The sequence below is a fragment of the Diadema antillarum genome, unplaced genomic scaffold (assembly GCF_040938485.1).
Source record: "Diadema antillarum isolate AM-2024a unplaced genomic scaffold, OU_Dant_1.0 seq00001316_RagTag, whole genome shotgun sequence".
NCBI lineage: Eukaryota > Metazoa > Echinodermata > Echinoidea > Diadematoida > Diadematidae > Diadema > Diadema antillarum.
Window position 1 is genome coordinate 114413 of NW_027272088.1, and position 16512 is coordinate 130924.

The following is a 16512-nucleotide window of genomic DNA, read 5'->3' on the forward strand; positions in this document are numbered from 1 at the left end:
GCACTGTGGGACACTGTGTTCTTTCGAGCAGGGAATCTATTGCATATATGATTTACTACGTTATCTGAACAAGCCATTTTATTTTTCATATTTGCAATATAATATGATTTTTCATCACGGTGGCGCATCAACCACTAAAACGAAAGTCGCTTGAATGTATTATTTACATTGTCTCCATATATATAAATATGAATAAATCAATAAATATTGTATGTATGTATGTATGTATGTGTGTATGTATAATAATATGACAAGGCAGCCATCTACAGACATGTGTATCGTTTTCTGGTGTGCACATGTATACGTGCAAATGAGTTACCTTCTACATATCATCACTCACGTTGTGGAGTAAGGAAATGACACGAAATGTATTCATCATGAAGGTGCCTGTCAGCGAGAACATCTGCTATTCTTTTTAATTCTCAACTTTTAATAACATTTATTCAATTTCGCCCACCCCGTCTTTCAATGGCAAACTCAACGACTCGAGACCGTTTTGGGGGAACCGCAGACGAATGAACAAATCGAGAGAGATTGATTGTGCGGGCGCTGGGCCGGTGCTTCCTAAAAGGGTGAGGGGTTTCCGATTAAAGGGGAAAGACAGCGGCTGTGACCATTGACGAGCCCGGAAGAACGTTGACTTCGTATACTAGGAAAAGCTGTGAAGATAATTTACCAGGAAGAGCGCGTCTGACAACCGTGCAAACAGAAACTGAGCTGGACATTGTTTCGCCACACTCGGCAAGTGAAAGACCATTTCTTATGTGTTTCGGGGAAATATATTATGTTCATTCATAGATGGAACGTTTAGACAGTAATTATAGAATATATCTGTGTATATATGTATATATATATATGTATATATATATATATATATATGCATAATTACTGTCAGTATTGACAGCATGATACATTTCTGGAGTTATTTTCTCCTATTACTGATAATACATAAATGGATTATTTGAACAACACGTCGACTATACGAATTGCTACACATTATACATAATTTTATAAATGTATATATATACATTATATATATATATATATATATATATATATATATACGCACACATAATTATATATACATAATTTTTATAACTCATTCGGCGTTTAAGCCGGCATGACATTTTCAAAACTTCCAAGAGACACAATTCAATCACCCCCCCCAAAAAAAAAAAAATCGAACGAGTTACAATGTACTATTGTAAGACATGCATTGACAAAGTAGCTTACATTCGCGCGCGCGCGCGCACACACACACACACACAACACTAGAAGTGCTACCTAAAGCCCATGAGACTGCAAGACTGCAATGTACTTCACAGAGGTCAATACATCGGGCAGTGGTCAGGTGTATTTATCTCTTTCTCGATAGGAACCGAACCACTACATACACATGGTTTGTGGAATATTGTTAGAAATTTGAAAGTTTCACAATGGTTTCCATTTTCAGATGGTCATTTTCCAGTATGGGCATATTAAGCAAAAAAAAAAAAGGGGGGAGATGAAGTGAAACAGAGATGGTCATAGATATTCCCACTTCTTGAGGTATAAATCAGAAAGCGTCAAATCCTTAATTACACGGACTTTGATAATCACTGTAAGGTACAAGAATAATCATAGAGCAGCTATAATAGCAGAACGTTTATAATTGTTTGTTGCCTAAAGCTGTTGATATGACAAATGCTGCTCTGGTCAGACGGTAAGATAATCAGTGTCCCACAGTGTAAGAACCACAGTGTGAACACATTGTGAAATCTTTGCACACTGTTGAATTCGAGCGTTTTAACAGTGTGAACACAATGTGGGTCGTCAATTCAGAGTGAAACAAAGCACTACTATATGAACACTCTGTGAAAACCACACCACTCAGTGTGAAATCATCTTCACACTGTTAAATTCAAGCGTTTTCACATAGTCGACTAAAACTACTATGAACACACTGTGAACACACTGTGAACACACCGTGGGACACTGTGTTATTTCCAGTAGGGATCACTACAACATTATAGCTATCACTCACTATACTATAAGGGTGCTTCTGCTATTGCTATTACCAGCACCGCCGCTTTTACAAATAATTAACTGAATGCTACAACTGTTATCAATCAACTCTTTTAACCAAACCATTTTTGAAAAGATTAACATCTTTGTGTTGATACGACTATCATCACCTTTTAAGGATTGTAGTACGGATTAATTTATCGAATGACTGTCAAAATGAATATATCATTGTCACTTTCATGTACATTACTCTCTTACATGTCGAATAAACATCTGCCGAAAAAAAATCGTCACATTAACTTTCCAGCTGATGAAAACGGGCAAGCTGGTCTATAAGGAATACATGTACAGGAAAGCAAAAAAAAACAAAAACAAAAACAAACAAACAAACAAACAAACGAGCAAACGCAGTTGTGAAATGGACATGAGAGACCATTACAATTTCTGTGGTTATTTCTGTAATTCTGTATGAAACTAAGACAATTAACAGAACAAACCGTTTGGTAAGCATCTGCATGGTCTCAATCTGTCTAGCTTTCTTCCTCCCCCCCCCCCCCTCTCTCTCTCTCTCTCTCCCCCCTCTCTGCTACCCATTCTCTCTTGGTTTCTGCGACATACTGTCTACATCTAAATTGATAACTTCTGGGGGAAAGAAAAAGCCGAGTAAATATCAGCTCCAACACAGATACCTGCTAAGCAACGACGGGATTTGTTTTGAGAAGTGCTCACTAATGATTAGCATTACGGGAACATGCACGCACACACGCACGCACATACATACATACATACACACATACATACATTCATACATACATACATACATACATACATATTTGTATGTGAGTTTTTACTCAAATGCACATTTTAGTGTGTATATCTATATTATCCTCATTTTCAGTCTAATCATTTCTGATGAGTTCGGCTCGTATAATGACTAAAATCTCAGCGTTAGAGTATCTGCGCCCTGAGTAAATAGCGCGGTTGTTTGCACTGAAGCTGTTGTTATCTTGGCTGCGCAAAAACTAATGAGCACCTAGCTGGAAGTTTAATATCTGTGTGTGTTTCTCCTTGTAGGCAATCGTTAAGTTTTCACCAGCAAGTCAACACGTGCATAGATATAACAAATTTAGAACACTGTTTACAGTGGCTAGTCTTAGGTGCGTGAGTGTATGTGTGTGTATGAGCGCCTCATAAGAAGTTTCATATACACGCAATACATCTTCTACAGTATATGAATATATATGATACATAATTTATGTGTTTATATTATATATATCTATCTCTCTCTCTCATTCTCTCTCTCTCTCTCTCTCTCTCTCTATATATATATATATATATATATATATATTCACTCATTCATTTCATCATGATTTGACCTTATAATAAATATGGAATGAAAGTATGCGTACTAGTATGTGCTTATACCAACGTGCTGAAAGATGAATTACATTTTCATTTGAAAATTGAAAAAAAAAATTACATACGACATTTATCATTCTTATGTAAAAATTGCGTATTAGTATAGTACCGGGTCCTTTTCAACCTGTCACAGTCTAAACAAAGAGACGAAATCACCAATGACAGACCAATCAAGGCATATCATTATTACCCATATGCAGGGGGTCCTGGTGGACATGTGTGTGTGTGTGTGTGTGTGTGTGTGTGTGTGTGTGTGTGTGTGTGTTTCAATTTATGCGCATATCATGTAGTCGGTCACTGTCTGTTTGCTGAAAACAAAAATATCCCTGAGTCTCATAAACATGTCAGAGAGAATCATTCTTAAGTGCGTGTTTAACGATATCCCATTTAGGAAAAAAAATGCGATCGAGGACTTTCGTAATAAATCATGGTAGAGAGAACCTCTCTCCTTCATTGTTTCTCATCCCTTGCAACATAAACGTATGATACAGTCCCGTTTGCAGACACACACACAACAGTCTAGATTAATAGAGGCTATACGTATGAAGAGCATGCAACCAAAAGGCGCTAAATCCATAGAAAAATGATGGATTTTGGAAACAAGCTCCTCATATACATTATATACATATATTAAATATATGATGAATGAATTGCTTTATTGTCCATAAAGGAAATTCTCTTTTCACTGGTTTTTTTACATGTAGTCCACATAGTGAACAAGACAAAAAATTACAATTACATATTACAAATTGACAAATTCATCATAGTTCAAAGGTACATATATATATATATACATATATATATACATTTATATATTCATTAAAAAGGTTTTCATTTTTCAGTAGTAAACATCATCAGCGGTCTAGATTTCTTCATTTACGATTTTGTTTACTGTCGTTCGATTTTCTTTTTTTCCCCACCTACTCATCTGGATTGGATATCACTATCAATAATATGTCATATTCTTGTATTGCTCTTCTGCATGCCCGATTTCAATAAAAGAAAAAGAAAAAAGATGTAATTGCATAGACTCCCACTCTTTGTTTGATGACTAGTTTATCAAATACGGGAAGATCGGAAAGAAACCAAGCCCCGACTTGCCGCTGAACATTGACGGCGAATATGTATACGCAGTAGTTATTAGATGATAGAAGGCCACAAAAAGAAAACGGTGATCCGAGATCATGTGTTACCGGTCACATCTTTTGATGTAGGGACCTGCTTGAAAATGTCATTGTGTTTTACGAACCAATCACCCTTGCATCATTGAGTGTAATATGCAAAATTACTACTCTGATTTTTTGTTATTTCATTATCAGAAGTAGATATAAAAGTAGCAAAAAAAAAAAACCCAACATTACTCTCAATGACACTGAAAACCATGATATTCCAAGAACGGGTGCCATTGACCCCTGACCCCACCCCACCCCCACCCCCACGCACACACACATATATATAAACGCCTACATACACATACCAAAAAAGGGGGCCTTGACACACAAATCAACATATAAACATTTATATATATAGATATGTTTGCGTTTTTAAATTCTTGGTTATTCAAAGCTGAAATTCAGTAGGTTCTTTGACAAAGTTTGTCAGTAATAACAAAATAGATAAAAACTGTGAAAAGAAAGGAACTTCACCTGAGTGAGGTTGGTGATTATTTGGCTGATGCTCTGACTGATTTCTTCGCCCAGGCTGTTGGCAAGCGTCAGCAGGCGTGGTACACAGTGGGGAAGGCGGGAGAGGAGCAGCGGAATGCATTCATTATTCACGGAAAGACTTCGTAGTGTCTCCACACTCTGCTCAGCGAGTAGCGCCTCGTAACACTCATCTGCATTGAAACATAGATAAAAAGAGTTCGGAGGCAAATCAATGTAAACAATGATACTGAGCAGAAAGGACAAAAACAACGACAAGATAATAATGCGCGCTGCGACCATGAAATTGTATCAAGTAACGGGTGCATGGACACAGAATACAATAATCTCGCCTCTGACCAACGTAAGACTGGTTGGTCATGCCCATGCTCACGCAATAAATGTCCCGTACCTTTCTCAAGGTCGGCGCACATGGTAGATAGCTGACTCTGTGATATTTTCATTGTTCATCAAACATGTAACGTGCAGAATGGTGTGAGAGTGACATTTCGATTTTTCCATACAAATTTAAAGAAGAAATCCACTCCAACATTTTATCAATTTCATAAGAAAAAAAAAATCCTTACAGAACAGCGCAAAATGATCAAAATCATATAAGAAATAAGGCAGTTATGACATTTTGCTATTTCACAATTTTTAGGAAAACACTTCTTGACCAGTCCTTATGAATATTCAAATCAGCAAGTTGAAGATGTCATGCTCTCGCAATTTCTTATTCATTCAAATACAGAAATGACACAAAAATCTCAAATTTCAGCTGTATAAATTTGAAACTTGCCTTAAAACCATGTCAAACCATTGTATAAGCTATATAAATATATTTTTTCCGAATGTCATTATGAAACATAGGCCTACATGAAAAAGTGTGAGGGCATGACGTCCTCAACTCACTCATCTAAATATTCATTAGGACTGGTCAAGACATTTTTTCCGAAAATTTGTGAATTTTCAGAATGTCATGAATTAGCTTCCTTTAATTTTTAAACCGATTTTGGTCATTTTTGGGAGGGCATATTTTTTTATTTATGTCGGGAATATTTTTTCTTTCCTTTGGAGTTTGTTCATTTTGGGGTGGATTTACTCTTTGAGCGTGCTTTAAATCATATCATGGATATCTTCGCCATCCTATAGTCTCCTTTCTTTTGTCCTTTTATTTTCATCATGTCCGTCTCTTCCCTCCTTCCTTTTTACGTCAACAGCAGTGTAACTGTTGTCCCCATAATACTGACACCTTTTTCTTTCCTCTTTTTTTTTCTAATCTTTTTTCACCCCGTTTCATTTCCTTTCTTTCACTTCGTTTTTTCCATTTTGTCTTCATATGTTCTTCTCCCACTGCTCTTTTTTTTTCAATGGTTCATATTTTCCAATGCTTCCTTTATTGATTTTTTTTTTCTTCATGTTAAAGTGAATAGTCTCCCAAACTAATGTTAGATTTTCAGATGTCATGGACTGAGAAAGACAGGGACACATTACATTATGTAGGGACGATTTTTATTATTGTTAAGGCGTGTTTCTACTATTGAATGATAGTTGATTGGAAAGAAAGCTGAATTTCCCTTAACCTTTACAGTAATGCGCCTCTGCATCTCTGTTCAAACTTTCTATGTCTATAGCAAAATAGTTATAGATTTCTTTGTGAGGAACCTGTACAGCCACAGATGTTAGCATTGAAGTAGGTTCCTCCTTTTGAACAATAATAATAAAAAAAAAAAATCTTCGACTCAATCGAACAGCAGGGACACTTTGAAGTACTTATTTCCTCCGCTTACTTTGCTTCACCTAAATGTGTCTTCCAAATTGCATCCACTTCGCTTAAGCACGTGGGATACGCTGACGTCGTGACAGCTATGGTATACGCCGTCTGCTTCCAAAATTGATCCCCACGGTATAGCCCGTATATTGTTCATTGTCTGCTGTCTTCCAAACTTTCATGTGCTCGGTTTGTGCCATGTGTGAATGTCAAAATGTTCAAGCACATACACTGGTACATTCGGCACGTGGAAATGTAGAATTCTGTAATGTCATAGACGTGCAGTTGAGTTAATACACGTACGTGCGTCAATTCCGCATCGGTGTCATTAATTCTGATACGAGATTCCCTGAGAAACTTAACGCTGAAAATGCACAACAACACAACAGCTATCTACATCATTCGATGGCGGTCCAAATTCTTCTTTAGAAATTACGCCGATTTTCCTCACAAATAATGGATTGATCATACGGGCGAGTGACACCAAAATGAAATGATTACAAATGTCAAACAAACCACTTCCTTCTTAAGACGTGAACAAATTGAAAAAGTCCCACTGTAGTTTTCTTGGAGTTCTTTAGCTGCGTGTGAGTAGTAGTGTCTTCCAGAATCTTTGCAGAGATTGGCGATATATTTTGTCTACAATTCTCGGCTAATAATGCTGCATTGATGTTGGGAAATACGATTTATTGGGACATTTACTTTTGATACAATTATACACATCTTAGTTCTGCAAGTAACGGGTAAGGCCTATCAGGTTTATGATTATAATCGACTCTTGGAAATAATCGTATTTTTATATGAGATCTGCCTCTGCGTCTATATCACATGCAAATTGCATCAGAAAGGCGAAACGGCACTCTGTCTGAGATAATGTAAGACAGTGTATAACCGCCACCTATATATAAACAAGCTTTGATAGTGCATTAGACCTTTATGGACTCGAATAGCAGGGCATTTTGATGGCAGAGAAGGGATCTACGTATTGTCTCACAGCGGCGCATCGGCGTCTCCGTGATAACAGAGAGAGAGAGAGAGAGAGAGAGAGAGAGAGAGAGAGAGGGAGGGAGGGCTGGATCGAGCCAGCCTTTCCAATACAGACAAGTGAGAGGAGAAATTGGGGATGCTTTTAAATGAATAATTCATCACCGACAGCTAGCTACGAGGGACTTGTTGAAGCTTAGTTCACCTGCTCCAAACACCAAATGTTGTGAGAGGGAGGTTATAGTAGAGGTGGAAGTCGACTATTCATAGCGATGGATGATGCTGCATACAGTTGTAGTGGTAGAATTTCTAATTATAGCAGTGATTTTGAAGGAGTGGTGATTAGTTGCGGCAGTCTCGGTGACGATGATATCAGAGTTGGTGGAAAAAGCATGCAATGAAAGCAGTAATGTGGCAGCCATAGAGGTTCAAAATGATAAGTTACAGCTATAGCAATTGTGAGATTTGCAGCAACAGAAGTAGAAGGGGAAGAGGAGTAGTATATAGCAGTGTTCATAGCAGAGATAGAGGCAGATCTGAAAGAAGTAGCAGTCGAAGTAGAAATGAAAATAACAGTAATGGTAGCAGCACAATTGTATTGCTAATAACAATGATGACAGCGGTAGAAGTAGTACATAATATAGTACTATGATCATGTACCAGTAGTCGTACAAGAAAAGATAGTGGTATTGGTGGCATCAGCAAAAAATGAATAAATAAATAAATAAATAAAAATATAAAAAGAAATCTGTAACAATGATCATCAATCGTCATTAAGATAAGATAGTGAGTGCTGGAGGGTTGGAAATGGCACCATGGAGGACCAGAAGATACCGGATGTTGGTATACTAAACGTTGTTACAGCAACGGTGGTACTACTTATGGTGAAGGTGGCTTGTGCTTGTGCACCTGTGGAAAGATGCGCGCCGGCAGGTTGTCAACGGTTGTGGGCAAGTCGTGTTGTGTTTATATATATATTATGATGGTGCCGATGAGTCTTATTACCATCATTGGTGTACACACGCTTCTTTGCAATGACAATCCATTGGCGTATATACTCATCGTGTATCAGAGGAGGGATAGAAGAGTAGAAAACAGAACAAAACATAACAAAAGAGAATGTAAGAGAAGAAAAGAGAAGAGAAGAGGAGGACGTGGTGGTGGAAGAGTAGAAGAAGGAGTGGAAGGAGATAATACTGATGCGGGATTGATAAAAAAAGAAGGTTCTCATGCTATAGCGTAGAAGAAGCATACAGAGCTGTTGTATAAACAGAAACTTGGTACAGCAGTTACGGTGGAAGAGGCTGCAACGGAGTTTCTTGCGGCTGTTGTTGATGATGATGTTACTGTATAGCATCATCCCAATCTATATCACCGCACAACCACATCACGCACGTTCGTTCTCTATTATCAATGTGGTTAAAAAAAAAATCATTTATTTACAAAATTGAAATATTTCAATAGAAAAAAAAGAAGCAGTGATGACAGTATATATCACAGAGAAAATGTAATATGACGTCATTGATTTTGTCCTCTCGTCATTTTCAGGAAGAAAAGTGACGATTGCTCTCTCTGCTCTGTCCTGATAAGTTCCTTAGTACATTAGGGAGCGTTATTATGATATGATTATTAATCATGATCATGGATGTGATGTGGCATTTCATCAAATGTCATTGCATAAAAGGAAGAACCAAGCTGTAAGTACAATAGTAACACACCTGGTTAAAAAAAAAAAATCCCGATATGATACGTAGCATCCCAAGTTCGTTGAAGATTTTTGCGTTCTTACATCCTCGGAGCCTGTGCAAGTTTATATTAAAGTAGATACTGAAATTGGAAAAATTACAATTGCCATTCCCTACCTTAATTTGACCTCTCGTTTCCATCTAGCATGTTTTCTAATTCAACTCCCTCCATCCGCATATCTCTTCTCCTATGCCTCCCTATCTCTCTGCCCTACTCTTTCCCTTTCTACCATCCCCATCACTACCTCCCTCGCCCCCTTCTCTCTCTAACTCCTTAGAATTGTTCTCTTTTGTACATCTCTGCTTGAACTCATCACTGGGGTTTATCTTCATGTAGCTTCATATCTTTACTGATCGAGCGGGAAACTGGAATAAAGAAGTAAAAAATATAATGCCCACATCTGGGATGACTGCCTCCATAAGCAAGCCTTCCTGTCTACCACTTTTCTCCCCTTTTTTTCGTATAAATGCGTAAGATTTACATGTGTACAGGTATATACATATCGTATTTATATGTTTTTTTCTTGCTACAGTACGAGAATTGTTCTACAATAAACAAACAAACTAATCAAAATGTAAGGTGAGAGCCATGCAATGTACACACATACATACACGCACGTAAACAAATAAATAGATAAGTAAATATATCATGAAATATATTATGAATTATATATATATATATATGAATAGTACATCTCATCTCATGTAGGTACACACACACGCGCGCACACACACACAGACACACACACAGTTGTCACGTTTGCACTTTGTACAAAAGCCATGCCTCCATAACCATAACCGATAGAGCAGAAGAGCATTGTTAATATTGCCATGAGAATCCACGATGAGAATACAAAAAAAAAGATTCACGCACAAACAAACATAAACACCGAAACCCGTCAAATAAAGGAATACAAACAATAAAGCAGGAAGAAACTGTTTCACTCGACTGTTAAAATGTAAACAATGGCTGCTTCTATAAACAGAGTCAAGCCCCCTAGTTGTAAAACTTACCATTCTATGTGGCTATTTTAGTTTGCCGCCAAACCGCTGGGAGGTGTACGCGAGGCTCAAGTCCAATAGATTCAAAACGACGCATTTTAAGAACAGAGGAAAAAAAGGTACCAGCCTTGCATCGGAAATGTGCATGATACCGTAAGGCAATCGACACCGCAATTAGACAGTGCTTTCCCTACGGGGACAGTGACTTTGTCTTTCGCCCATTTCTTTTGTTCTGTCCTCTTTTTTATGCAACGTCTGCTGTACTGAGGGGGAGGCATAACGAAACAACTGGTATTACTGGCATGATGTGCGCCAATAAAGTGGACTACGTCAGCATGTAATTCCGCCAGAGATAGGCCGCGAGGATTCGTCTAAAATGTCACTGATAAGCCCGACTTGCTCTCGCGTTTCATTCCTCCCTGTTTGATGCCTTTCCCTCCTCGCCCATGGGCGCGGGAAAGAAAAGGAAGGAAGAAAAAAAAAAGCAGAAATGGTAGGCGACGATAGACAGGCGGACTATCAATGCACGGTGGTTATAATAGATGGCAAAAACAATATGATACATGTGTCGCCTTGATCCCCGAGCGAGCTTATCAGCGCCGCGCGTAATTCAATAAACGTGGTCTCCGTTGTTGCTACCAATTCTTGCTTGTTTCACGTGATGTTTCGCGCCACACACTCCTGGCCCTGGTACCGCATGCGTGCGTACTTAACACGTCTGCATAGTTACCATCACTCAACCCCCCTCCTGTGTTTCCCCTCATTTCTTTTTCCTTTCATCGTTTTATATCATATCGATCCCTCTACTGAAGTTCATAACTCATCAGAGCGAATATATGGAACAACCTGCGACACCAAAATAATCTCATCAGTTATCATAATACCCGACGTTGATGTTTTATACATGTGAGAGCTGTCTCCGTGAATTTTAGACATCTTTGCTTATCTTCTCCCTTTTTTATTACTGAAACAAAAAGCATGGTGTTCGTGCTGCTTTTTAATGCACTATTTTCTTCAGATTGCTTCTCTCACTCTCTCCATGTTCTTGGGTTACACGATAAAGTCAAATCTAGGGCTCCTAATAAACGAATAATGCTGAACGCTGTCTTCCTTTAACGTTTTCCTTGATGCATTTTTGTTGCAAGTATGGCGAGACAATATCGATTCTTTTTTGTGTGAGCATGTATGTGATCGTAGCCTTTGTGAGCGTGTGTGTGTGTGTGTGTGTGTGTGTGCGTCTACTTTCTTGAAAGCCTATGCAGTACCTACATGAAGTCACAGACATACATATCTGTACATTATCTATATTTATTTACCGGTAGTATGTATGTACAATTATTGCTAGTTATTTACATATTTACATAATGATTTTGTGTGCATGTACATAATATAATCACAATCATAGATAAATGAATAAGAAAGATTGATACGCAGTGATATAGATAGACAGATGAAAATATAGACGAATAAATAGATAGATAGATAGATAGGCAGATATATAGATAGATAGATAGTTAGATAGATAGATGAAAGTGAAGATAAACATTAAAAAAACTACAAACCAGAATGATTTCGTTCAGTGATTTGATCAGTTGACTTATTCACTGGGAGCATCTCATTGAAACTTGCGGAGCTCCATCAAACTTGATGATTACAAATTAAGGTTAAAATGGTGTAATTACGTTTGAAATAAAAAAGTACTTTTGCATGCACTGAGTGCTTCGTTCATAACGTTTTGCTCAGTGACGTAACCTCAGCACTAGCATTTTCGATGTATACGATGCAGGATGGGCACCTTTTTGTTATGTGCAAGTGATGACATTATATGCATGATTAACGATTGGTTTAAATCTTCATTTGATTCCTTCCTCAAATATCGAATATGGAAACCACTCGGGTCTGTCCTTCGTGTGTCAGTTTAAATAAATTTAACTTTTCAAATGGTTATTACGTGAAGAATGCAACAAGACAACATAGTGGTTATACCCTTCTCTGCTCACTCCGGTCCTTTGCAGTCTGCGGTCGGGAGTGAATAACATTTTCAATACCAATCACGCAAATGCTTTATAGTCGTTGTCCATCATCCACATCTTAAACGGAAATCATAAACGGAAATAATAAATACTTTAATGTCAGAACAGGGGCTGGAGGAGGTCAATCCAAAACAAAAGCTGACCATGGCCAGACAACTCGGATATGCCCACGGCGGGGTCGTGTAGCATGCACGTAAGCATATAACATAAGCAATATGCATTCATTTCTCCGTAAAGGCGACATTACAATAAATATCTTCGGCGCATCGTGCAAGACAGCAGTATGAGATTCATCAAATTCGACCTCGCAGAAGGTCATTACTCTACTTATGACCTAACGAGCTATCCTTTAAAGGTAGTGTTGCATGATTTATCATATATCACAGTTTCGTTCAGAGTAAACGAGCTTAAACTCAATTCTCATCGTTTCGACAAATTTTGATTTGAATACTTAACAGCTAATACGTCCTTGCGGAGTGAAAATAATTGTATTTGTTGTGATTATCATTCGCTTCTGAGCTTGTGATTGGAGCGTTGTCCGTGATACGGAAATGGAAACATCCTTTGCTTCGACAAGTTGTGTAAGTGAGACTTAATCACTGTGAAATTGCATCCAAAATAGCTACATATACAGCATAATAACATCGTTCAAAAAGGACACATTTACCAAAACAATATACTTGACGCATTGCAAAGCCTGCCAGGAAAAAAATGCCGTCCGCTACAACTTAAAGGTAATTGTTGTTTTTTCCATTTTGTCCACTCGTCCAGTGAAGTGCATCATGGTTATATCATCATCAACTATAATACGCAAACATAAATTGTCACTTTCGTAAGAACCTGATTTTTGCAACCCCGCGGCATGCTTGTTTTGCTCAGTGTCCTGCGTGCAGTTTATTGAATTAATGTCAATAGTGTCTAATGGGCGATATTCTGCAAATCATAACTTGTACATCCGTGATGAACAGATATTTTAGACAGGTGCGCTTTTACTTGTCACGTAATTTGCACCTTCCAGCGTTTGTTTGTCTATCTGTGTGTGTGTGTGTGTGTGTGTGTGTGTGTGTGTGTGTGTGTGTGTGTATGTGTGAGTGTGTGTTTGTGTGTCTATCTTTGTCTCTGTCTTCTGTCTCTCTCTCTTTCGTTTGTAATACAGGTGTTTCCGAGAAATATGCTAACATCGCTGGCAGGTATACGTTCATTCATTTATTTTTTACTCTAACGGTCAATATTTTTGAAGTAACAGTTGTGAAACGGAGTGTGTATACATGCCCCGTTCCTGCGGTGGTACTTTTATTTCAAAAAGTAATAGCAAGAATTACAAGAATGATAATGATAACATAAAATATAAAATAAAAGAATAAAATCAATGAAATCAATAATTATATATTTATCTTTTTTTGTCTAGCATGCAGACCCCAAGACTTACGTATAGTCCTATAACTAGTCAACACTGACTCCCACGCTCTTGCAATTCTAAATACTGACTCACGCAAGAGCAGCACGAAAAAAAAAACCGTGGAAAGAATAAAATGTAACGAATCGGCAGAGGGGGAGCTATGTCAGTGGTGAAAATTGTGAAAATCCGAGTATTAGAGGCTCTTTAGGAGCGTTAAAGGGTAATTGCTCGCTCGATACCCAACATCGGATTACGTGATCGGAATATCAATCAAGATGGCCTGATGAATGGTGCATAGAAGGATCTCCATACAACTCGATCTACAAGCGCCACTATACGTGCTTGCACATTATGAGCGTACGTTGCAATCTGAACTTTTTAGGTTGTCGGGTTTGTTTTTGTGGTTTTTTTATTCGTTGCTACTGTTATGTTGGTTTATTTCCTGTTCTCCATATACTACAGCTACTTTTCTTGAGAAATGATGCCCTTTTAGCTGATTTGTTCAGTATTAACAGTATAAACGGCATAAGGAAAAATCCAGCGACGGAAACAGTTAGACGTCATTTTGTTTTTGGTTTTTAGTTGGTGATTTCTCCTCTTTTTCTTTCTCATTCTCTTCTCCTTGTTGTGTGTGTGTGTGTGTGTGGGTGTGTGTGTGTGTGTGTGTGTGTGTGTGTGTGTGTGTGCGTGTGTGTGTGTGTGTGTATGTGTGCACGCACGCTTGTCCAGGAGCACTTGCGTGCGTGCAGAGTGTGTGTGTGAGTGTTTATAAACAGCCTGTGTTTGATTTTGTTCCGGGGAGCCTACTCTCACAATTATACATTCTACTTCTATGTAGGTTCCCTCCACACATAATTTTATTTATCCGTCATGAATGTACCCTTGTGAGTGACTTCAATTGATTTTGAGCAATGTGAATGCTATTTGTATACACTGAACTCATAACTTAAAATTCATGTGTTACTTTACATTGTCATGGATGGATGTTGTAAACACAACACTGTATGATTTGTGTGGAAACTTGATATACCAAATGAAATAAAATAAAATAAGATGAAATAAAATGAAATGAAATGAAATGAAATGAAATGAAATGAAATGAAATGAAATGAAATGAAATGAAATGAAATGAAATGAAAATGAAATTAAATTAAATTAAATTGAAATTGAAATTGAATTAAATTAAATTAAATTAAATGTCATTGAATCCTAAGTCTGAACCCTCCCTTGGGTCAAAATGTTATTAAAGGAGAAGCTGATCAAGACAAACATACTTCAGGCATGTTGAGTGTTTTATTCTTACTATTGTCATGAGGAAACACCTGCATATCACTTGTATTGTATATTACTCATGGTCATTATTGAGGTCTTTTGTTGTCATTGGCTGATGTTGTTCTTTCAGTTTAAACCTCATGCATTTTTATACAATTGGTGTATGCATACATACATACATAGGGCCTACTCGTACATACACATATACACATACATACATGCAATACACTAACCATAGGTGTATATATGTGTCTCTTTACGCATATATAAAAGGTATTATTTTGTATGTATACTATGCATGTACGTATGTATATGTTAGACAAATTTACGTGTGTTTGTGTGTATAGGCCTAGGCTATACAATGCATACGTGTGTATGTCTGCATATAACCTAGTTCCAGAAACGGGCCTTAGTCAATCGGCTTAATATCACTCTATTACTCTACACTTTATTCCTGCACAGCCTCCGTTTGGCATGCTATGAATCAATTTAAGATTTATGTGCGTCCTAACCCAATTTTGTGTCATCCTTGGATGCTCCCAGTTAATGTTTTGGTCTCTCTACCGTTTTCCCCCTAACGGGAAATTTACAACAAAGCCTTTGAATAGCAACGCTAATTGAAACATTATGTAATGATGAGATCCCTCTGTCATCTTCTGTCTGTTGATGTCTGTCACCCCTACTTCCCGTTTCATTCCCTCTCCATCTCCAACCCCCCCCCCTTTCTCTCCCTCCCTCCCCCCTTTCTCTCTCTCTGCAGATACATTTGTGATGAGGGAATGACGTGCGTTACCAGAACGTCATGGGGTGGAAGAAAATAGAAAAGAAGAGGCCCTGATGGGGGTGAGAGAAAGCCGGCGAGGATTATGAAACTGACACACGATGATATCATCGATGGGAATGTTGTATAAAGTAGCATCAATAGCTATGACGTCAGCGAATGATCAAGAAGCCCCCTTCAGAAGTCCTCCCTACCTGGAATGGTGTACAGCGTCATCCCGGGTCGACGCTGCCTGGGTCTATACACCTTCTGTGATGGACCTTCCATGCCGGTGGAATCCATCGTTAACTCCAACAAACCCGAAAGCACAGCATCGATATCGGCATTCCGTGGAAGAGGTATTTAATAGACAATACTACCACGTATAAGACGTCCAGTAGGATACAGAGCTGAAACGTCACACTTGATTTCACTTCAATTGAAAATCCACGTGATTTCCAAAATACTTCATCAATACCT

The 16512-nt window shown here is 38.0% G+C and overlaps 1 protein-coding gene across 1 annotated transcript in view; it reads right to left on the reverse strand.

The window, feature by feature from the left end:
- Positions 1–16512, reverse strand: part of LOC139708180 (uncharacterized) — a gene marked incomplete at its 3' end in the record, with an annotated part of 141624 nt that overhangs the window by 110068 nt on the left and 15044 nt on the right. Inside the window, exon 3 of the mRNA XM_071620155.1 lies at positions 5070–5260. Within this exon, the coding sequence (XP_071476256.1) occupies positions 5070–5260 (191 nt within the window). The remainder of the gene's footprint in view (positions 1–5069; positions 5261–16512) is intronic.